Source organism: Patagioenas fasciata, chromosome 2 (genome assembly GCF_037038585.1).
Source record: "Patagioenas fasciata isolate bPatFas1 chromosome 2, bPatFas1.hap1, whole genome shotgun sequence".
Lineage (NCBI taxonomy): Eukaryota > Metazoa > Chordata > Aves > Columbiformes > Columbidae > Patagioenas > Patagioenas fasciata.
Window position 1 is genome coordinate 2,717,228 of NC_092521.1, and position 23,289 is coordinate 2,740,516.

Sequence of the window (23,289 nt, forward strand, 5' to 3'; positions counted from 1 at the left end):
GACCTCTCTGCTGACCAGGGAAATGTTCCTGTGTTCCTCACCTGTATAGCTTATGGTGGAGGTTATGGATTCAGATGCTTCTTTTCCTGCAGCTTATTGCATTGATGAGGTTCTGTCCTTCACTGTTGTACCAATGTTCAGATTGGGAGGGGACTGGGGAAGAATGTCCTTAGATTCTTGGGAGATAGAACCATAGAATCATTTTGGTTTGAAGAGACCCTTGAGATTGAGTCCAACTGTTAACCCAATGCTGTCACTAACCCATGTCCCTAAGAACCTAATCTACATGTCTTTTAAACCCCTTCAGGGATGGTGACTCCACCACTGCCCTGGGCAACCTGTTCCAATGCCTGATCACCCTTTCCACAAGGAATTTTTTTCCTAATATCCAATCTAAACCTCCCCTGGTGCAACTTGAGGCTGTTTCCTCTTATCCAATTGCTTGCTATGTGGGAGAAGAGACCAACCTCCCCTTGCTACAACCTCCTTTCAGGTAGTTGTAGAGAGCAAGGAGGTCTCCCCTCAGCTGTCTTTCCTCCAGGCTAAGATATAACCCATCACAAGGTCTCCTCCTCCAGCATGTCCACAATGCTCAGCCTGTTGTCATTTCTGTCCTGGTTTCTGCTGGTGTTGCCAAACCTTACAGACATGTCCCCTTTGTGTCTTTGGGGACATTTCTTTGGGGGCTCCCCCATTTTGGTCTGGAGAGCTTGTGGTCCTGCTCATTTGAGCTTCCTCATCCCACAAGCTGCAACCTGGGGTCATGTCCTATCAGGACCAGTCACTGCTGCCTTGAGATACCTCCAGCTCTCACAACACCCATGGTCCTGCCATCCTTGAAGGGAAACAAGGGCTTGTTTGGGAGAAGTCCCCTAATTTTGCATGCAAGTGGTGGAGGCTGCTGCTCACCAATACAACGAGAAATGTCTGTGCTTTCGCTGTAGATCACAGCACAAACCTTGGAGAGCAGAACCCAGAGCAGGACGGCAACTTTCAGCGATCAAGGTTGAAGTTGGGGTAAGAAACCCAAGGAATTATCACCTGGACCTCATCCTGCATGGCGCCTGCCCCTTATTACCTATTCCATGTGCGTGGGATTTGGGATAATCCCTTTCCCAAGTTCAACTTTTTTCCCCTTCTGGCTGCTTCCCGCAGGTCCCAAAGCCAAGCGATGGTGTTGCTGGTGGGGCTGCATCCCTCTATGGAGAGCCTGGGGCTTCAGAGATGGATCTGGAGGTCACCACTATGAGGAAGGGCAAGGAGAAGGAGCTGGACCCCCCTGTCCCACAGCAGCAAGGCTCGAAGAGGAAAAGAGAGAAGCAGGAAGAGCAAAGGAAGCAGCAGAAAAAGGAATTGGTGGGAAAAGGAGGGAGGAAGAAGGCTGAACTTGAGGAAAACCCTGCGGATGTCGTGGAAGGTGTTGAGGAGGAGGAGGATGTTGATGGGGACAGGAATCGGGCAGGGGGATGGAGCAGAACCAAGCAAGGGACCAGTGGCACCCAGGGATGGGGTGATGGGAGGAGAAAGCAGGAGAAAGGGAAAGCAGAGAAGCGCAAGAAGGCAAAAACAGAGGAGGTGGAGAAGAGGAGGAAGAAGGAAAAAAAGGAAAACACGCTTGAAAAGGAGCAAATGCTGGAGAAGATGGATGAGGAAGGAGAGAAAGAAGAGGGAGAAGGACTGAAAGAGAGAGATGGGAGAAAGGAAAGTGAAGGTGGAAATGGAGTAAAGGAGGAAGAAGAGGAGGTGGATGATAAAGGGGATGAAGGATGGGGAGAGACCTGGAGCGCAGAGGTTGGGCAGGAGATGGAGGAGGATGAGGTGGGGAAGGGAAACTTCTCAGGGAAAGAGAAAAAGCGGAAAACCAAGGAGAAAAAGCCAAAGGAGGAAACAGAAGAGAAAGGGAAGAAGAGCAAAGAGAAGAGTGAAGAGGAGGAGGCTCCAAAGAAAACCCGGAAGAGGAAATCTAAGGAAGGAGGAGAAGAAAAGAACAATAAAAAGGTTAAAAAGGAAGAGAAAGAGGAAGAAAAGAAAGAGGCAGAAAACAAGTGGAAATGGTAAGTGCCCTGTGTGCCTTCGGCCTGTACGTGTGTCTGACACTGACGCAATTGGGGTTTTAGTTTTATTTCTTATGGTAAAACTGTAAAAACTCTTTTTTAATTACAATTTTTAACTGCTCTTCTGTGTTTTCTTAAGCCTTGAGTTTGCCACTCTTGGTAGAAGGCAGGGGGTGAGAGATGACAGGAGATCCTGAATACACAATAGTACTTGTACAATATATTTTTTAAATTCTTATAACAGTTAATATAATATATATATTTTTCCTGAAATATCTTTGCTGGTGCCCAGCCAAGGAAGGGAGATGCTGATGGCTGGTGGAATTTGCACAACCTCTGTAATATAATAAAACAACTTCCAAGGCAGCTGGAGCTGTACTGGGGAGTTGTAGAGGATATAAAGCAGCTGCCATTTATTTCCTCCCCTTTTCAGGAGTTTTTGGGTGATCCAGGCAAGCTTTTTGGTAGGAGAACATTGAGAAAAGGGTGTATGAGCAAGGCTGATGGATGCTGTATTTTTTTTGAGGTGATGGTGGGGTGATAACTTTATCCACTTGGTGTCACTCTCTCCCAGAGCACCCCAATATCTGGGGCAGAAAAAGGGAGTATTTAGGAGGTTGGATGGTTTGGAGCAGGTCACAAACCCAGGTTGTGGGGAGCTCCTGGGGATGGAGATGTCAGGGATGGAGAGGCTGGACAGGGATGCCCATGGGTGTCTGAATCTTTGGAACAGGTTCTTATGGGGCATGGTGTGGCAGGAAAAATGCGACTATACACTTTTTATTTTGCCAAGTTTTTCCCCCTTATTTGAGATTCTGGAGCCTGACATGGAGGCAAGAGGCTGGTACAAGGGGTCAACTCCATTTCCAGCATTTTTTCCCCCAAAAAAACACACTCAGGGACTACATTTCCCACAAGGCTGCAGTGCCCTGGCACGTGGGGAGTGCCACAATCTGGGCTAGTTTGGACACAGTGGTGGCTTCTCATGGCCATGCCTTGGGCACCACCATGTCCCGGTGGGTAGCGGGGTGCTGGCACAGGATGCTCGGGGTGACCTGCACACCCAACCAGCCCCGTCGTCCCTCTGGGTCATTGGTGGCATGTACCGGCGTCTCGCCTCCTCGCTGCTCAGCCGCAGGGTCCGTCACCCCCAGTTCGCCCCTGTTTGCCTGCGGCAGGACTCGGGGGGCTGCGACAGGTGAGTGTGGGCGTTGGGATGGGGGGAATCGCGTGGATTTGGGAGGAGATACAGAGCGCTTGCTGCATCCTGCAAGTCACGCTTGAGCCCGCCTGTCTCTCAGGTGGTTTCAGCCAAGTTCTCTGTAGCTTGTTTATTTTTTTCTTTTATATATATATATATATATATATGTTTATTTATATCTCTTCCTCTATGTTTTCTTGGCACAATGCACATTTTGATGCATTTAATTTATTCCACCCCGCTTCCCATGGGGAGGAAGAAGGTCAGAAATACTTCCGGGGCACTGCTGAGCAAGAAAACTGAGCTTTTTTTATTTTCATTTTTCTTTTTCTTTTCCTTTGTTCTTCTTCCCCCCAAGGGTTAAATCTTGCTGTCTTTTCACTTCAATCCTTGTTTTCCTGGAGCTGCTGGGGTTAATGGGCTGGTGCTGAGCTGCAGGGGTGCAGAATCCATTGCCCGTCCTGTGACCTGCTGTCAGCACCGCTCTTACAGCAGAATTCTTATCTGGTCCTGACCTGGGTTATTTTAATGCTATTCTTCTGATTTTTAGGGTGCCTGTTTTGCCTTTTTAATTTGTATTTTTTTAAGTGTTAAAATCTTCATTTAATAGCTAAAGCTTGCAATGACTTTTAAATCCTGTTTGCTCTGGATGGGGGGGGAGGAGTTGCTTTAAGATATTATTTGCATTAAGATCACGGGCATAAATATTCATGAATGTTACGTGCTGCCTGTTTCTGGCATATGCAAGTGAATCTCTGGACTTTTGGGGGTTGGTTTGTTTGTTTTGTTTGTTTGTTTGTTTGTTTTTGAAGATCATTAAAAATTTAAAGGAGGAAATGAGGGCTGTGGGAGAGGGAGCATTTTAGTGCTTTTAACCCTTTCTGTGCAAAATGAGCAGCTCAGCAGTTGGGTGTCTACCTGTGCACGTGATTTTGACTCAAATACCCCTTCAGTCTCCTCCTTGTCCCTCTGTGTCACTGCACCAAGCATGTCCCTTTCCTCAAGCCACCTTTCCCTGGGTTGCATTGCAGCCTTTCTTTGAAAGAATGGGGAAACTGAGGCAGTAGCAGGGACAAAAGGACTTCACCTGGGTTTTGTGTTGACCATCACTACTCAAAGCATCTTCCCAGGGTGAGCTTGGGAGAAGGTCCCATACCCCAGGGTCGGGATGGTCTCATGGGTTCCTGTGTATCTGTTCCAGGTGGGAAGAGGAGAAGAAAGAAGATGGAGTGAAGTGGACCCAGCTGGAGCACAGAGGACCCTACTTTGCCCCCCTCTATGAGCCGCTGCCTGACGATGTGCAGTTTTATTATGATGGTACGTCCACCTTACAATGGGACCTGGGGCACGTGGAGTTGTCTTACCTGGCCAAAGAGCTGTAGTCTTATCTTGTATGGTTGTGGGCGGGGGGCAAGTATTGCAGACCACGAATAAAGCCTGAACCCTGGGTTAAAGCTGGAAGGGTTTGCATGTGGTGGGAGTTATGGCGTTACTGGAGAGCTAATGAGCGTCTTACGGCTGCATGAGATGGAATGGTGGAGCTGGACCCTGAGTTCCTCGAGAGGAAGCCGTTCATGTCAATGCTGTTGCCTGAAGTCATAGAACAGTTTGGGTTGGAAGGGACCTTCAAAGCTCATCCAGTGCCACCCCTGCCATGAGCAGGGACATCTTCACCAGCTCAGGTTGCTCAGAGCCCCGTCCAGCCTGGCCTGGGATGTCTCCAGGGATGGTTCATCCACCACCTCTCTGGGCAACCTGGGCCAGGCTCTCACCACCCTCAGGGGCAACTTCTTCCTCATATCCAGTCTGAATCTCATGTCTTTTGAATCTAAAACCACCACCCCTTGTTCTGTTGCAATAGGCTCTGCTAAAAAGTCTGTCCACATCTTTCTTATTGGCTGTTTTAAGTACAGAAAGGCCACAATAAGGTCTCCCTGGAGCCTTCTCTTCTCCAGGCTGAACAGCCCAGCTCTCTCAGCCTGTCCTCCCAGCAGAGCTGTTCCAGCCTCGAATCATTTCTGTGGCTCCTCTGGACCCTCTCCAACAGGTCCATGTGTGTCCTGTGCTGAGGACCCCACAGCTGGACATAATACTTCATGTGAAGTCCTTGTGTAGCTCTTCTGAAGATGGATTGGAGAGGAAAAAAAACAAAACAATTTTTTTTTTTCTCATTAGGATGCATTTTGGGTTTCAGCTTTAAGTTAACTTGAGCCTGGTTTCCCTGCAAGCTGGGAAAATGAGATTTTTGCTTTTGAGAGCTGCAGTTTGCCTGTCCCATGGCCTCAGTGATGAACACACCACTTGCACTCCAAGATAGAATGATAGAATCATTTTGCTTAGAAAAGACCCTCAAATCCAACCATTAACCTAAGATATTGAAGGGTTTGACTGGGCTGCTCTGAGCTCTTGGTCGTGGCTCCTGGTGTTGTCCCCAGGGTCACCGCACATCACCTTACAGCCCCTTAGTGCATCAATGAGGGGCTGAGATTGACAGGACAGATCCAGGTCCTTGCTCTCTTTCTTGGTTTCCTATCATGCCTGCTGGGTTGTCTTTTCCTCCCTTCTCTCAGTTTCACCCCTGGAGTGTTTTCTGATAGATCAAGGGAATGAATCATAGAATCATTTTGGTTGGAAGAGACCCTCAGGATCATTGAGTCCAACCATAACCTAACCTAACTCTAGCACTAAACCATGTCCCCAAGAACTTCATCTAAATGCCTTTTACACACCTCCAGGGATGGTGACTCCACCACTTCCCTGAGCATCCTGAAGAGGCAACAAAGACCTTGGAGCTTGACCAAGGGATGCTGGAGATGAGAAGGGACCACAGCCCTGTGGAGTCTTGGTCCTCCTCAGCTTTCTTACTGGGGCTTCCTCTACATTGTGGGTTTTTTACAATAGGAAGAATAATAAAAAAAGCCGATTTGGGGAAATGAGGTTTCTTGGCAACACTGTCACCAGAGGGCACTGCTGGGACATCCATGGGCCTGTAAGAGACTTCTTTTGGCCCTATGAGGAGGATCCCTGGCAGTTGTATCAAGTCCTGCATAGGGTTTGGACCTTCTCTGTGGTCTCTGAGCTGTTGGAGACCCATCCGTGTTGGTTGCATCTAAGCTGGTGTCTTTGGCCTCGAATATTGGGTGACATTGGTTCATTTGCTAAAAGGTGTCACCATTCTTGGATAAGAAAGTGTTTATGGTCAGGCAACAACCCCACATAGGAAGGGACCATGGCTGAGCTGGTATATGTAGGTTGTTGTGGGGCTGCTATGAGGTTGTGACCCACCATGCCCTATAGTTCAAGTGGAGGTCAGGAACCCCAGAAACCAAGTGTCTGGTGCACGTATGATCGCGCCATCCCCTGGAGCTCTGCAGGATGATTTTCCTGCAGCTTGCCTAGAAAAGCTATTTCAAAGTATTGGGCTCCTAGGAAGAGCCAAGATGTTCCTTGGGTTCACTAGACTTGATTGCTTTTGCCAAAGAGCTCAGGAGGGGATGGTGGTTTTGCCACCTTCTAGAAATGATCCATCATAAGAGGCTCTTGCACCTGTATCTGTTGCATGAATCTCAGCTTTGAGCTTCCCATGATTGCTCCATCTATGTGGGAAAGTATTTGAGACGAAGCCTTTTCAAGTGTGTGGTCCTGGAAGTGATTGTAGTCAGAAAGCAAACTTTTCTGCGTTATCCTGTGGACCCCTTAGTTTGGGATTCATCACGGCATTGTGGCTGCTGAAAGCCCTATGGCTCAATGACATTAACACAAATCAGGATTTCCGCTCTCCTGGAGAAGAAGATGAAGCGTGTGATCACAAATTGGCTACAGCAGCATCCTGCTGTGCCCCATGTTCTGAGTATTGATCTGCAGATGATGCTTTACCTGGTACAGGAGGATGCTGGAGTCCCCCCAGTGTCTGTTGTTGCCCCATGTCCATGTTTTGGCACCATGATGAGCCTGGTGACATGTGGCTGTAGGTTTGGGTTGTCCACATAACTAAAGGTCCTCTGTTTTTCTAGGCAAACCCCTGAAACTGAGCCTGGCCACAGAGGAAATTGCCACCTTCTATGCTAAAATGCTTGATCACGAATACACGACCAAGGAGATCTTCCAGAACAATTTCTTCAATGACTGGAGGAAGGTACTTTACCTGCAGGGGCTTCTTCACCGCCCATCCTTCATATTAAACCTTTCATCCTTGGATAGACTCTAGGCTACAGTGTGGGATGGGGGGGAATGAGGGTTTTTTGTGGCTTACTTTTTTATTTGTAATCACATAACTATGAGATTCTAAATTTTATTACTTATTTCCTTGTTCCTTGTGGATTTGGGCTGGGGCTTGCTGTCTGCAGCGTCCTGCAGTGCTTCGTGTTGCTCCCTCAGAGTTTAAGTGATGCTACTAAAGAAAGCAAGTTTTAGGTCTTGCAAACAGCTTTGAGAGCTGCTTGGGGCACGTTTCCCACTGAAGGATTAACATCACAGTCCCACAGCACCATGACTTGGTCCACAAGTGAAAGGGAGACCCTTTACTGGGGCAATTTTACATGTTTCAGATATTTTTGGTGTGATTTCTTCAGCTCCTGCAAGCTGCCTGTGGGTTACTTGTTTCCCCAGCAGGGGCTGGAGGTTTCTCCACCCCAGAGCTGGCTGTGGGTGCAGGCTCAGGTGTCTATAGGCAGCTTGGCCTCTTGCCATGGCAACTTTGTCCATCCTTGGGTGGATGTGGATAGGATAGGTGGGGTGGCAGCTTCCTTTTGATATTTTTCTGAAGAACTGGCGTGTAGATCTCTTTCCTTCTCTGTGAAGCAGAAGCACAGGCAGCAGCTCTGTGTAGATTTGATTTTTACCTCCTGACTTTACCCAACCCCTCTCATCTCTCACTCAGGAGATGACCTTGATGGAGCAGAAGATAATCACAGACCTGGACAAGTGCGACTTCCGTGAGATTCATAAGTATTTTGTAGACAAAAGTGAGGCACGGAAAGCACTCTCCAAAGAGGAGAAGCAGGTGAGGACTGTGTTCTATGATATCTGGGGCTGGCTGATATGTTTTTTGGGACCACCTTGGCGTATTTCAGCTCCTGCTTCTTTCCTGGTGTTATGCCCTGACCTGGGACTTATTTGTCCTTTGGACTAACTCCATCTCTCCATGACCATCACACCCCTCTATCTGCAGAGGCTTAGTGTTTCATGGCTTTGCAGGGTGCCAGTCATCCTTGGACTGCGATTTGGGGCCCTGCCCTGTCCAGAGGATGGTGGACCTTGCTAAGGGGCTGGTGACACACAGACTTTGCTCCATCAGTGCCTCCTGTGGGGACAGCACTACCGTGAGGGTTTGCGAAGTGGGTAGAGATAAGCCCTTTGTTGGGAGTGGACTTGGACCCATGCCCATGTCTTTCTCCAACCCTTTGAACTCTACCTTTCCAGCCTTGCTTTTTCCTGAGAAAGGAGAGTAACAATAGGTAGGCATGAGTCATGGGGTTTTGGTTTCATCCTGTGGGATGGTGCTTGTTTCAGAAACTGAAGGAGGAGGCAGATAAGATCCAGGAGGAGTATGGGTACTGCATCCTTGATGGGCACCGGGAGAAGATAGGCAACTTCAAAACCGAGCCACCGGGGCTGTTCCGTGGACGTGGTGACCACCCCAAAATGGGCATGCTGAAGAAGAGGATCATGCCAGAGGATGTTATCATCAACTGCAGCAAGTGAGTCTCCTTGGGAAGAGCTGAGCTTCCAAAAGCTGAGTTGCATTTGGGAGTGGGATAAACAGCACATCTTCTTTGTCTGGAGCTGTGGTGGTTTTTGTGTTCACCCCCTGTACTGTCTGGAAGTTGTCACCAGAAGGAGGAAAAGCAGTGACTGGGTTAAGAGTGTTTGCCCTCTAAACTATGAGTTGGATTGGTCTTAACGACCCATATGGAGACCTTGTGGCCTTGATTCAAAACATGTCCCACCAACCCAACAAGTTGTCCTGTTGTCCTCAGCACCTAAAGAATAAAGACCTGATTATGTTGTGGAGCAATTTTGGGTGGGCTGTGTGTTTTCTGCAGCTAATGTTGCAAAATGTTGACCATCCTTGGCTCACAGTAAAGGAGTTGATCTGATGCCCTGTTCCTTCATGATCTCAGGACTGTAATCCTATTCTGCCCACAGGAACTCCAAGATCCCCAAGCCACCAGAAGGACACAAGTGGAAGGAAGTGCGCTTCGACAACACAGTTACCTGGCTGGCCTCGTGGACAGAAAACATCCAGAATACTTTAAAGTACATCATGCTGAACCCCAGCTCCAAGCTGAAGGTTGGAGTGATGCTGCTGTTCAGGCAGAGCTGTGGCCGAGGGAATTGAGTGTACTGTCAGCAAGTTTGCTGATGACACTAAGCTGGGAGGAGTGGCTGACACGCCAGAAGGCTGTGCTGCCGTCCAGCGGGACCTGGACAGGCTGGAGAGTTGGGCGGGGGATAAATTGATGGAATTTAACAAGGGAAAGTGTAGAGTCCTGCATCTGGGCAGGAACAACCCCAGGTTCCAGTATAGGTTGGGAAATTACATATTAGAGAGTAGTGTAGGGGAAAGGGACCTGGGAGTCCTGGTGGACAACAGGATGACCATGAGCCAGCACTGGGCCCTTGTGGCCAGGAAGGCCAATGGCATCCTCGGGTGTATTACAAGGGGGGTGGTCAGTAGATCGAGAGAGGTCCTCCTTCCCCTCTACTCCGCCCTGGTGAGACCCTATCTGGAATATTGTGTCCAGTTCTGGGCCCCTCAGTTCAAGAAGGACAGGGAACTGCTGGAGAGGGTCCAGCGTAGGACAACAAAGATGATTAAGGGAGTGGAGCACCTCCCTTATGAAGAAAGGCTGAGGGAGCTGGGGCTCTTTAGTTTGGAGAAGAGGAGACTGAGGGGTGACCTTATTAATGTTTATAAATATATAAAGGGTGAGTGCCACGAGGATGGAGTCAGGCTCTTCTCAGTGGCAAACAATGATAGGACAAGGGGCAATGGGATCAAGCTGGAACACAAGAGGTTCCACTTAAATTTGAGAAAGAACTTCTTCTCAGTGAGGGTAACAGAGCACTGGAACAGGCTGCCCAGGGAGGTTGTGGAGTCTCCTTCCCTGGAGACATTCAAAGCCCACCTGGACGCATTCCTGTGCGACCTCACCTAGGTGTTCCTGCTCCAGCAGGGGGATTGGACTAGATGATCTTTTGAGGTCCCTTCCAATCCCAAACATACTGTGATACTGTGATACTGGCTTTTTGCCAGGTGGAAAGACCAGGGGAAAGCAGAGATGTGGCATGGGAACAAAATGTGGTTTTCCCCTGCCCCTAGCACTCCCTGTCAAAAAAAAAAGGGGATACACTGAATTAGTTGGTGTTCTATTGGCTGATGAGGGGGAATGGACACAAATGGGAAGCAACTGTGGGACCGGGGGGGTTCAGCCTGGAGAACAGGAGGCTGAGGGGAGACCTTCTTGATCTCTGCAACTGCCTGAAAGGAGGTTGTAATAAGGGAGTTCAGTCTCTTCTCCTGAGTAGCAAGCAATAGGATGAGAAGAAATGGCTTTAAGTTGCACCAGGGGAGGTTTAGATTGGATATTAAGAAAAATATCTTCATGAAAAGGCTTGTCAAGCATTGGAACAGGCTGCCCAGGGCAGTGGTGGAGTCACTGTCCCTGGAGGGGTTGAACAGATGTGGAGATGAGGTTCTTAGGAACATGGGTTAGTGCCAGTGTTGGGTTACTGGTTGGACTCAATGATCTTGAGGGCCTTTTCCAACTAAAATGACTCTGATTGTTAAGCATAAAGCCTATTCCAGGGAAAGGATTTGTGTCTGGCAGAGCCATCCCTGTGCTGTACTGCTTCTGTGTGTCCGGGGAAGGATGTCAAGAGCCAGGCAAGGGCTGAGAGGATCAACAAGGACCTGAGTCTATGGGGTTAAATTCATTTATACTAGTAAACAAAGGCTAGGGAGAGGTGGGATCACTATCTGTAGTGCTGTGAGGGAGGGAGTGAACATGGTGGGGAGGGAAAGGTGATTTAAAGCTATTTTCAGTCCTCAAATTAAATAAGGGGAGCTGTACAAGTTGAGCACAACGGAGCAAGTGCATTGTGTCAGTCCATGTTGGTGGTGTCAAGGCAGCAGAGTGGCCATGGCCATACAGTGCTTGACCACTTGCTGTGTACTGGCTCCTACCTGGTGGAGGACATCTGCAGACTGTGAGCAGCTCAGACTTGGCCAGGGTCTGAGGTCCAGCATAGCCAACAGAGGGCACAGAAACCCTAGATGAGCTAGTTCTGCTCTGATTTTTTTTTTTTCCCACTTGGATTTTTCTCAAGAAACCAATGGGGTTTATTTGGTATTTAGATGCTTGAAGTGTTCCCAGAACAGAATCTGACTGGTAGGGGTGGAAGGCAGATGGGACACTGAGTCTTGGCCTCTTTTTTTCCAGGGGGAGAAAGACTGGCATAAGTATGAGGTAGCCCGACGCTTAAAGGATGTTGTCCAGAAAATCCGCGCTCAGTACCGAGCTGATTGGAAGTCGAAGGAGATGAAGAACCGACAAAGAGCAGTGGCCCTGTACTTCATTGATAAGGTATCTACACCCTCACCTTGGCCCCCAAGTCCCCCATTAATGTGTAGGGTGGGATTTAGATTACCTGATCCACCCCACCTTGTGTATTTCTTGGTGCCTGCTGGTAGTACAAGCCAGGGTTGCTTCACATGAGGCATCTGGCAATGATCATGGAGAATGGTGACTCCTATCTGCTGATGCTTGTATGAGGATGCAGTTGTGTGGCAGTGCAGGGGCTGTGCTGTCCTTCCTGGACTTTACCTGCATGTGTGTCTCTGCATGATGGCAAAGGCCCCAGTGGAGAGCTGGATAACTCTATTCTGGAGGGATATTTTAGGATTTCTTAAAGCAGGGAAATAACCTCTTGCTGGAGGCAGTCACTGCTTGGTTTCCACCAGGGTCCCAGCAGCAATTTAGATGAGGCACTGTCCTGAGAAAGATTTCCCCCTGCATCCCTTGTTGTCCACATCCACTGTTATAACCACAGGACCTGGACAAGCTTGAGAAGTGGGCCTGTGTGAATCTCAGGAGGTACAAGAAGGCCAAACATGTGGTTTTGGGCAACCACCAGTATCAATACAGGCTGGGGAATGAAGGGATTGAGAGCAGCCCTGTGGTGAAGGACTTGTGGGGGTACTGGTGAATGAAAGATTGGACATGAGCCAGCAACGTGCACTTGCAGTCCAGAAAGCCAGTTGTATTTTGGGCTGCATCAAAACGAGTGTGGCCAGCGAGTTAAGGGAGGTGATTCTGCCCCTCTGCTCTGGTGCGACCCCCCTGCAGTGCTGGTCCAGCTCTGGGGTCCTCAGCACAGGATGGACATGGACCTGCTGGAGAGAGGCCAGAGGAGCCACAGAAATGATCTGAGGCTGGAGCAGCTCTGCTGGGAGGACAGGCTGAGAGAGTTCAAGTGTTCAACCTGCAGAAGACTCTGCTGAAGGGGCCAACAAGAAAGTTGAGGATGGGCTTTTTAGTAGAGCCTGTTGTGATAGGACAAGAGGTGAGGGTTTTAAACTAAAAGAGGGGAGATTCAGGCTAGAAGTGAGAAAGGAATTGTTGCCCCTGAGGGTGGTGAGACCTTGGTCCAGGTTGCCCAGAGAGGTGGTGGATGCCCCAACCCTGGAGACATCCCAGGCCAGGCTGGACGGGGCTCTGAGCAACCTGAGCTGGGTGAAGATGTCCCTGCACATGGCAGGGGTTGGATTAGATGAACTTTGACAGTGCCTTCTAACTCAAACTATTCTATGAATATGTTGGACTGGGATGGATTACTTTTCTCCTTCCAGCTGGCCCTGCGAGCTGGCAATGAGAAGGAGGAAGGGGAGACCGCGGACACGGTCGGCTGCTGCTCGCTGCGTGTGGAGCATATCAAACTGCACCGGGAGCTGGATGGGCAGGAGCACGTGGTGGAGTTCGACTTCCTTGGGAAAGACTCCATCCGTTACTACAACAAAGTGTCTGTGGAGAAGCCGGTGAGCGGGAGAGAAATGGAGGCAGTGGCCAGCATGCCAATGTGATGTAGGGTTAGTTGGGTGGCTTGGTTCGCTCTATGGTTATCAGTCCCAAATCTGCATTTGAAATCTGTTGCAAAGATGCCTCCTCTGCTTAAACGCTGTGGTGGCAGCATGTTTGTGAGATGAAATGGTGTTGGGTGATGAGGACACACATGCTGAGATAATGTTTTCAAGGTTGTCGGACTCAGTGAACTGTGGGAGAGAAGTCCTGTCTCCTTCTGGAGCATCCTCAGTTGACTAGTGGGCATTAGGACTTGAACTGTCCTCATTGATATCTTAGTTTTTGCTTTGCCTATGGGATAGATTATTTTAATGGTGTTTTTGGGGAAACTGGAGTGTCAGGGATATCAGATTTTAAATTAAAAGAAGGGAGATTCAGGCTATGCATGAAGAAGACTTTTTTTTTTTTTTAATGGGAGTGATAAAGTACTGGCCCAGAGAGGTGGTAGATGCCCCATCCCTGGTGACATTCGAAGCCAGGCTGCACGGGTCCCTTCCAACCCAAACTATTCTATCATCCCATGAAGTTGAGAAGGCTGGTGTGGTAGGATGTGTACTGCACCAGTCTGAGTCAGAGTCTGTCTGGATGAAGAAGCCGATAGAGACGAGGGAGGTGTCTGGGAGCAATTTTCTCCTTGTCTCTGATCAGGGCCATCATTTCTTCCTCTTTAGGTGTTCAAGAACCTGAAGATGTTCATGAGAAACAAGGATCCAGCAGATGACCTCTTTGACCAACTCAATGTGAGTTGTCACCTCTAAGCTTTTGAAATGGCACTGGTGGCCCAGAGGGAGCAGAAGATAACCCATGACACCCCTATCCAGCATGCAGCTTGCCAGGCTGTGGTGCTACCTCAATACAATCAATCTCTCACCCTAGTTTTAACTATCATCTCTCCACAGGCACCACTATAACTGCTTGAACACCCTCTTGGGATGCTGTGGGTTTTTTTTTTTTAACTGTATTTTTATTTTCCATCCTCTTTCTGCACTGGTAGCATCTCTGCTTCTCTGAATGCAGCCTTGGCTGCCTGCCTGCACCCACAAGTAGCCCATGTCCCTGCTAAGGAGGTGGCTTTCTGCTCCTTCCCTCCTCTGACTCGTCTGCTTGGGCTTTCTTTAGCCTGGGGAGGCCTGCCCAGACACACGTTGCTCAGGGCATTTCTAGAGGTGTCAAACCTTGGCTGTTCAATGCTTTTGCACCTTGCTGGGGCTCAGCAGAAGTATGAGAGGCTGCCAAAGCACAGAGATGTTGGAGAAATGTGCTGCAGCTTTTCTTCCAGAGCTACTACCCTGCAAAAACCTCCTTCCTCCTCTTCCTCAGGATGGAATATGGGGTGCTGCCACCCATGTTTCCCTTCTGCCCACATTCCTTACAAAGCCACTTGCCTGTCTTTCCTCTGAAGAGGCTGCTTCTTTCTGGTTATATAGGATTTATCTGTGATAAGCTTTCTTGGTACAAATAAGCCTTCCTCCAAACCCCAGATGCCTCCTCCTTGCATCTTCTGTTTCCAGCCCAACTGAAGCCTCATGTGCTCTGTAGGACTGAGATAGTGGGTGTGATATACACAAGATATGATATTGGATGCCCTCTCGAATATAGATGGGCAGAAATTGTTGACTTCCAGAGAAACTATTTGTGGGTTTAGGTGGACTTTGTGCCAGTTCTTGGTAGATCAGAGCCTGAGCCCTCAAGTAGATCTGCAAGCTACAGGAGACTTAATACCTAATTAAATTGCTTAGGCAGAAGGTGATTGTCTGAAAAGCAAGTGATTTATTGTCCTGGCTTCTGCTTCTTCTCTTCCTTCCTTCTCCCTACTTTGTCATTTCTTCTTTCTACCAGACATCCATCTTGAACAAACACCTCCAGAAACTGATGGATGGTTTGACTGCCAAAGTGTTCAGGACCTACAATGCCTCCATCACCCTGCAGGAGCAGCTCAAGGCACTCACTAACCGTGAGTTACTAAGAGTGGTATCAACAGCTGCATTGTGTGGCCAGTGAGCTCAGATGTCCATCTATTGCCTTGGGGTCCCTAGAACTGCCTGCTCCTCCTTGGCAGGTCGTGCACCACGTTGCAGGGTGGGATGTAACTTATGGGGGTGTGCAGCATGTTGGAAACCATGCCTAGTGAAAAACCATTACCTGCTCAGCAACACCTTGGCTAATTAATAGCCAAGATGTATTTTTTTTCCTTGCTTTGTTTTGCTGGTGGTCACGTTATTTTTGCTCGCCTTGGATACCTGAGTGATGAGGCACAGTATCAAATTCAGTGATGCTTAAGTGTCCTTCACCAGTTTCAACAACCAGTACTGATCTCCCCTGAGAACGGGTGGGAAAGGCAAACAAATCATGGGAGAGATTTTTTCAGCAGGGCCTGTTGCAACAGAACAAAGGGTGATGGTTTTAAACTAGAAGAGGGGAGATTCAGGCTAGACATAAGGAAGAATTTTTTTATTATGAAGATAGTAAAACACTGGCCCAGGTTGGCCAGAGAGGTGGTGGATGCTCCATTCCTGGAGATGCCCCATCCAGCCTGGCCTGGGATTCTGAGCAACGTGAGCTGGTGAAGATGTCCCTGCTCATGGCAGGGGTTGGACTGGATGAGCTTGGAAGGTCCCTTCCAACCCGAACTATTCCATGATTCTCCAACTCCTAGAAAAGAGTCAAATACTGATTCTTCAGTTTATTTCTAGCTGACGACAATGTTGCTGGAAAGCTGCTCTCCTACAACCGAGCTAACAGAGCTGTGGCCATCCTGTGCAACCATCAGAGGTCTATACCGAAAACCTTTGAGAAGTCAATGCAAAACCTCCAGGCCAAGGTGAGACAGTCCAAACTGAGAGCCCCCACACCTTATCTCACCTCTGATATTTCTATTTTTTTGAGTGGGGAGAGGGAGGGTGAATAACCTGATGCCTGAAGACATGACATTGATCAAGCATGACAGGGAGTGAGCCAGGAAGAGTGGCTTTTTAATCAGTGCAGAGACATCAGCAACCCAGGGGTGGAGAGATATGGGATAAGCTCAAATGCTGGATGGAGCACACTTGGCAAAGAAATTCTTTTTACATCACTTGGTGTCTTAAAACCAAGCTGGGTGCCTTTTGTTTTGGCACAGTTGGCTCAGGACCAGGGAAACTTGTTTTCCCATCTGGCTGTTTGCAAGAGGACTGGCTGAAATGTCATGGGTCTGCTATGCAAATACTTCAAACTACCGCTTTTAATTGTCCTCAGCTTTTGTTCACGCTGTGCTGGTGAGCTTGGACTTTGTGGAGGACTCCATCAATGTCACGAGCCAGCAGTTCCACAAGATAAATAGATAAGAACTGCAGGGATTTTCTTTGCAAGATGCTAAGAAATGCTTGAACTCCAGCAAACGCTGCAGGGGCAATTTATTTGCTCTACAGTCGGGGTAGTGAGAAATTGAGGAGCAATGTGGCAAAGGGAAAGGAGGAGGCAGCTGAAACCCCCAAGGAGGACAGGACCACTCAGGCTCACTTTGTATTTACCTTCACAGATTGATGCCAAAAAGCAACAGGTGGAGGAAGCCCAGAAAGAGCTAAAAAATGCTGAAGATGAGTTTGAAGACACAAAAGATGATAAAGCAAAAGCGTGAGTGACTCTTCCTTACAATCCCCTTTTGCAGAGGCATCTCTGTGCAGATGGGGGTGGTGCAGCCTGATACTGTATGTGCAGTTCATCAGAACTGGCATGTCATGACATTAGAGAGTTAAGAGAAGGGAACGGAGCTGGTGAGGGGTCTGGAGCACAAGTGTGATGGGAGTGGCTGAGGGACCTGGGGGGTTCAGCTCAGAGAACAGGAGCTGAGGGGAGACCTTCTGATCTCTGAACTGCCTGAGAGGAGCTTGGAGAATGGAGGGGGTTGGTCTCTTCTTCCAAATAACAAGTGACAGGAAGAGAGGAAACTGCTTAAAGTTTCACCAGGGGAAGTTTAGATTGAATATTGGGAAAAATATCTCCCTGGAAAGGGTTGTTGGGCCTTGGCACAGGCTGCCCAGGACAGTGGTGGAGTCACCATCTGTGGAGTTGCTTAAAAGCCCTCTAGATGAGGTTCTTAAGGACATGGTTTAGTGTCAGTGTTGGGTTAATGGTTGTACTTGATGGTCTTGAGGGTCTCTTCCAACCAAAATGATTCTATCGTTGTTGGGTATCAGGTGCCTGCTGTCCCACGGCAGCCTGGCTGGATGTTGGAGGTCTTATGGATGATTCTTGCAAGAGCAGCATTTCAAAGAGTGCCTTCAGGGGCATTTCTTTGTCATAGGACACTTCAATGAATACTGAGACTTCAAGTCAAACTGCTGGCTTGGAATTGTCCTATAAATGCTGTGGTGCAAAGCATACTGAGCTTTATGTCAGAGCTGGGGATACGCAGGCTGACCTTGATACGTGTTTTTGTTGTGGAACACTTAAGTGGTGGGTTGTAGGCTGTCTGATTTCTGCAATAATCAGTGCATGGAGTCTGTCCAAATTGTACAGAACCATAGAACAGTTTGGGTTGGAAGGGACCTTCAAAGCTCATCCAGTCTGACTCCTGCCATGAGCAGGGACATCTTCACCAGCTCAGGTTGCTCAGAGCCCCATCCAGCCTGGCCTGGGATGTCTCCAGGGATGGTTCATCCACCACCTCTCTGGCCAACCTGGGCCAGGCTCTCACCACCCTCAGATTTTCTCCCCCTTCCCAGAGCCCACATGTGACTTGCTGCCCAGAGACAAAAGACTGGAGGAGAAAAACAAGGCTTGTGTTTTAGTTTTTACTGTGGGGTTTCGCTTTTCTGCTCATGCATTGTGTTGGTGAGATGCTGAGCTGGTTGTTAGAGATGGTGGTTGCTCATAGAGCCTGGGTTTGAGGATGTGGTCTTTGGGTTCTGGCTTTTGTGCTTACCCCACTTTGGTAATAATAACTCTATTTTTAAAATAGTCTTATATGAGGTCAGTGTACTTGGGAAATGGGTTAATGCTGGATTGCATCCCCCACTTTGCCATACTGGAGTATTTCTAGGCTCAAGCCTTACAGGACTTAAGGTGAGTGTAGAGGTTGCTGTAAGCTGGAGCTTGTTGGCTTCCCATTGTGCTCCCAGGCAGCAGCAGACCACAACTGCTCTGTATCTCATTCCTGTTTGATTCTTCTCCTTTAACATACTGTCTGTGTTGCTCTTCCTCTGCCCTCAGCAACGTGGAGAAGAAAAAGAAGCTGTTGAAACGACTAGAAGAACAGCTGGCCAAGTTGAATGTCCAAGCCACGGACAAGGAGGAGAACAAGCAGATCGCTCTGGGCACGTCCAAGCTGAATTACCTGGACCCCAGGATTAGCGTAGCTTGGTAAGTCTTGAGCATGCTATGGGGCAGATGTTCCTCTAGATATGTGCAGATCACCTAACACTGCCTGGGGAAGGGGATAAACATGTCTGAGCCTTTGATGGAAAGGAGTAAAATTTATCTGGCCAGAGAAACCTGCCTAAGCCCTGGAGATATTGGGGTAGGTGAGCCAGGTCTAAAGGTGATGCTTCCCTTTCTGAAAACAGCTGTTTGCAGAATGTCCCGTCTGAGTTTAGGGCAGGAAGGGGTTGTTTTGTGCCCCTAGCAATAAAAAAAATCTGCAAAGGTAATTTCCTCATGAGCTTTGGCATAAGGATGAGATGCTGGACACTGAGCAGAGAGGACATCTGTGGTGGGAGCAGAGTGGATGGGTCACACATCCCCACTGCTGTCTTGTGGTCTATGCAGGTGCAAGAAGTTTGGTGTGCCCATCGAGAAGATCTACAACAAGACGCAGAGGGAGAAGTTTGCCTGGGCAATCGACATGGCCGATGAGGACTTTGAATTCTGAGCCATTTCATGTTGCATCGTGCCCGTTTGGTGCTGTTGGAAAGCTTTATTTATGTGCTGCTGCAGGTGTGGGGCTGGGAGGTTGTGTCATGAAAAAGTTTGATATAGATATTTTGTGCCTTTTCTTGTATACAAAAGAAAACACCAATTTATTGTTTGTTTGGTTGGTTTTTTTCAGTTGAAACAGGTATTGCTGATTTGTGAGACTCATCCTGACTGCAGTGACTTTCATGTGAACTTTTAATTCCTCTTCAGATTTGCCAAGTGCTTTGGATCTTTTCTTTCCTCCTCCCGGAGGCTGGGAAAGAAGATTGAATGAGAGCCTTAATTGTGCTGATAAAACGAGATTAGATCTAATCCTATCTCCTTGATGTAGTGGAGCTGTGCTGCCCTTTTCTGACTCTCTGAATTGGCCTGATGGGGAAACATGAGGCAATGACAGCCCTGAAACAGGCAACTGTGGCATAAGATCTGGGATTGGGTCAGGGATAGTCAAAATGGAAAAAAATAATGTGGGGGAGGGTGACTGTCATGGTATGAGGAGGAGGATAGGGGAAGATGCTGGAATAAATCAGGTTTCACATTGAAGGGATGAAATTCACCTTGGCATATGCAAAGTGTACTTTAATCGCTCTTATGTGGTTAAACCTTGGTCTAGGAGAGGACATCTCATTTAGGACTGTATTTACTTTCCCTTGCTTTCTTCATTTGATTCTGGCTCAGCTCACTGTGTCTGCAGCAGAAAGTTAAACTGTCCAACTATGGATTTAAGCAATGGGAGAGGATGAGGCTGGACCAGGCTCTGGTGGGATGTGGGATGTGATAGTGCCGCTGGAGCGGTGCCTGTGTTTGGATCACAGCTTGGTCACCAGGCTGCATCCTCCCCTTTCTGTTCCTGCTGGGTGTGGAGCAGGCAGGGACCGATAGCATTAAACTGTTGGTGCTTGCTGCCTACTTGGCTGCTTTTCAGAGAAAAGAAAACCTCAAATATCAGCATGTACCTGGCATGAGTTAGCTACATGCCAGAGAATCTCAGGTGTAAACAAGCTGTTCCTTTGGCAGAAAAGCCTTTTGTCATCTCAGGGCTGATGTTCAGGTCGCTACAGTCCAAAGCTCTCGGTGCTTCCCACGTGTTCCTTTACAACCACTTGCTCTTTGTGTTTAAACTGTTGCTGTTTTGGTTGGAAGTCAGGGACTTGAAATGCATTTCATTAAAAGTAGAAGTGATTTTTTTTTCTGGGTATCGGTGACTGGAGGCTGTTTTGTAACCCATCCGAGGTGCGGTTCTGCTGTGAGCTGCTGTGCAGAGGTCTGAGCCAGGGCTCAATCTCTATTATGGGGTCTGTGTGTGCTCAATTGTCTGCACGGGATCAGGCTTGATAGGAAATCCTTTGCCTTGAAGCAAAGAGTCTGCCTGCAGATCTCAAAAACCATTTGTGCTTGGTCCCTAAGGACCCATATACAAAACTGGGCCACCAAAATTGAATTGCTGCATGATAACAGAGTTGTGACAAATATAAAGGAAAAACATGTGAATGAAGCCAAAGCTGTTTTATCTCTCATCTTCTGCACTGGGGTGTGCTCCATCACTTGGCTGAGATGTGACAGCTTGTGAAGCTCCAACTAGACCGTCTCTCCAAGACCAAGAGCTCACATTGGTTTTAACAAGGCAACTAACTCCTAAAATGGGGATTTAAATCAATCTGAATGGTGGCAAGGTTTACTTTTCTGTCAAAAGCAGAACAGTTTTCAGCTGCACAAGAAACAAGCAGGAGCTGCCAAGCATGTATTGACCCCTGTGTTGGATTTGCACCTGTGAAACAAGAGGTAACCAGTTTGGTCCCATGGATGGAGGTGTTTTTCTGCCCACCTTGCTAAATGCTTTCTGGCTTTTGAAAGAGGTTAAAGCAAATATTCACCACTAACTGTGGTAGAGAGTTAGTTCCATCTTGAGCAAAGGAATAGTTCTAGCCAAGCCCTTAGTGAAACAGTGCTCCTGTTTTCCAGAAGAACAAAAAAATAAAGAGGGAGCAAAATGCAAATGGATGAGCACTGTGGGTGTTTCCATTGAACCAATAATTTTATTTATTTTTTAAAGTATTTCCTCAAGGAAAATGTCTGTCAAGCACCATGTGAGAGAAAGGAGCTGCATTAGTAAGAGCAGCTGCAGTAGTTGGAACAGCTACTGGGGGAGCTGTGGAAAAATCATCCTGGAAAGCAAATCCTATTACATTTTTTGGGAAAATTAGTAACTTGGTCCTTGGGCTCTCCTCCAGTAGGTTCCCATCAGTGCTGTGGGTTAGTGGGGTGGAAAGGCTGGGTAATTGCTGTCCCTCATGGTCCTGTCCATCTTCACTCTGTTTTGCTGTTGTGGCTTTTTTTGTCATTGTTGCTGTTTTGTGGGGTTTTTTTGTTTGTTTTTCTGGGCTGGTGGATGCCAAAAGTGGCTGCTGCCAATGTTTCATACTTAAAAGGTTGTGCTTTCCTCAACAGCTCCTCTGCCTCTATCGAAGCACCGTGCTTCTCTCCAAAAGGCCATGCTTGGAGAGAAATGGAGGTGGTTCAAGTCCAGTGACAGCTCAGATAATGAAGTTTGTGTTTGCCTCTTGTGTTGCTGCAAATGAGGAGATCCAGGCTGGCAGATGGGTCTGTGCAGGGACTCCTTGGCCATGCTCAGATGCTCTGAAAGTCAGGTCTGCAAAGATCTGCCAGTGTCAGCTAAACAGTAATTGTTTCTTCTTCAGGAGCTTAAATGAAGCATCTTTTTCTCAAAGGGTGTTACCCTGGATTGTATTGTCCTGGGAGCCGGTTCTATGGGGCTTGGGCACTTCTGTCAGAAAGCTCAGTGAAATCAAGATTGGAAGCCTAAGTTCATGGGAGGTGTGAAGCAAGCACAAGGTGGAGAGTTCACACATTTCACCAGGTATCAAATAACCCATACTGGAGTAAGACAGTGTGTTTGAAATAGTTAAGCTTTAAAGAGAGGCTGATGAGTCCTGAGGAGTGTCCTCATGGCCCTTTGCCATAAGCAAGTGACATACAGGTTGGAGAAGTTGAGCTACTCGCTGTTGGCATCACAGTGTCACGAAGCAGCCGTTGTGGCCTGATGCCCAATTTGATGGGTTTTTTCCACTGCTCAGGGCCCTGTGGAGAAGCAGGATCACGACCCCATCACGGATACCTCTGAGAGGATGTTCCCTTTCCTGGTTTTGGATTTTCTGGTGACTCTAAGCAAAGCTGAATTACTCATGTGAACCTTACCTGCCTTGGCCCTTCCAGGGATGTTTTCAACTCAGCTTCTTCAATAAAGTGCCTTTTCTCTAGGTATGGAAAAGCCTGTGCTTTGCCTAAGACACTTTGTAGCCCAAAGTCAAGATACTGGCATTTTTTACTGGTATTTGACTAGTGAAATGCAAGGTCAAAAGTTTAGTTGTGCTGTGTTTTTTTTCCTTTGCAATTACTTCCTTCTTATTTCTTTTTAATCTTAAAAAAGTGAAAAGGGAAGATCTGATTTCAGGCAAAACCAGAAGTGGTACCTTCCCCTGCAAATTCTTGGGTTACTTTTGTGCTTTTCATAAAAGCCTGCTGTTCATATTGGTTAGGATGAGACCTCAAGGCAAATCTACCAGCAACAAAGCTCACGCTGATACTGGGATGGGCTTAGGGCCGCTCTAGATATGTAATGACGCTTAAAAATAAATCTTCTGGGATCTGGAGAGTTTTTCTCCCTGCCTGTGGGCTGGGGATGTCTTGCACTGTTTGATGGCATGAGGACAGCTCTGATACTGTGAATCTCTGATAAGAGAAACCTCCGGGTGGTGGGAGGTAGTGAGAAGTTTCTCCTGTCTTGCTTTGGCATCTGCTGCCTGTGCTCAGACTCTTCCCAGAAATTCTGAAGTTTGAGGAGGTTTCTGGAGGGCTTGAGTCCAACCTCCTACTCAAAGGGTCAAAGAGGGTTGTCAAAGTTGGGTTGCTCAGTGCCTTCTCCAGCCCGATTTTGTTTTTTCCAGGGATAGAGATTCTTCCACCACATCCCAGGGTCTCTGTTTTGGCAATTAATCACTGCCCTGTCAAACCTTTCTTCCTTATATCTGGTTGGAATTTC

At 47.9% G+C, this 23,289-nt stretch overlaps 1 protein-coding gene across 4 annotated transcripts; it reads left to right on the plus strand.

The window, feature by feature from the left end:
- Window positions 1–2,989: 2,989 nt before the first annotated feature.
- On the plus strand, window positions 2,990–19,541 carry TOP1MT (DNA topoisomerase I mitochondrial). 4 transcript variants are annotated; one of them, XM_065831742.2, is made up of 14 exons: window positions 2,990–3,252; window positions 4,457–4,572; window positions 7,269–7,390; window positions 8,135–8,257; window positions 8,767–8,954; window positions 9,403–9,547; window positions 11,700–11,843; window positions 13,109–13,294; window positions 14,009–14,077; window positions 15,177–15,291; window positions 16,031–16,158; window positions 16,855–16,949; window positions 18,528–18,677; window positions 19,083–19,541. In XM_065831742.2, exons 1-14 carry the CDS (start codon window positions 3,155–3,157, stop codon window positions 19,183–19,185), a joined length of 1,782 nt encoding a protein of 593 aa, XP_065687814.1. In that variant the 5' UTR covers window positions 2,990–3,154; the 3' UTR covers window positions 19,186–19,541. The 4 variants fall into 4 exon arrangements, with proteins under 4 accessions (XP_065687814.1, XP_065687818.1, XP_065687816.1 ...); XM_065831746.2 differs by lacking the exon at window positions 2,990–3,252 and adding an exon at window positions 3,631–3,762; XM_065831744.2 differs by lacking the exon at window positions 2,990–3,252 and adding an exon at window positions 3,787–3,806.
- The last annotated feature ends 3,748 nt before the right edge of the window (window positions 19,542–23,289 follow it).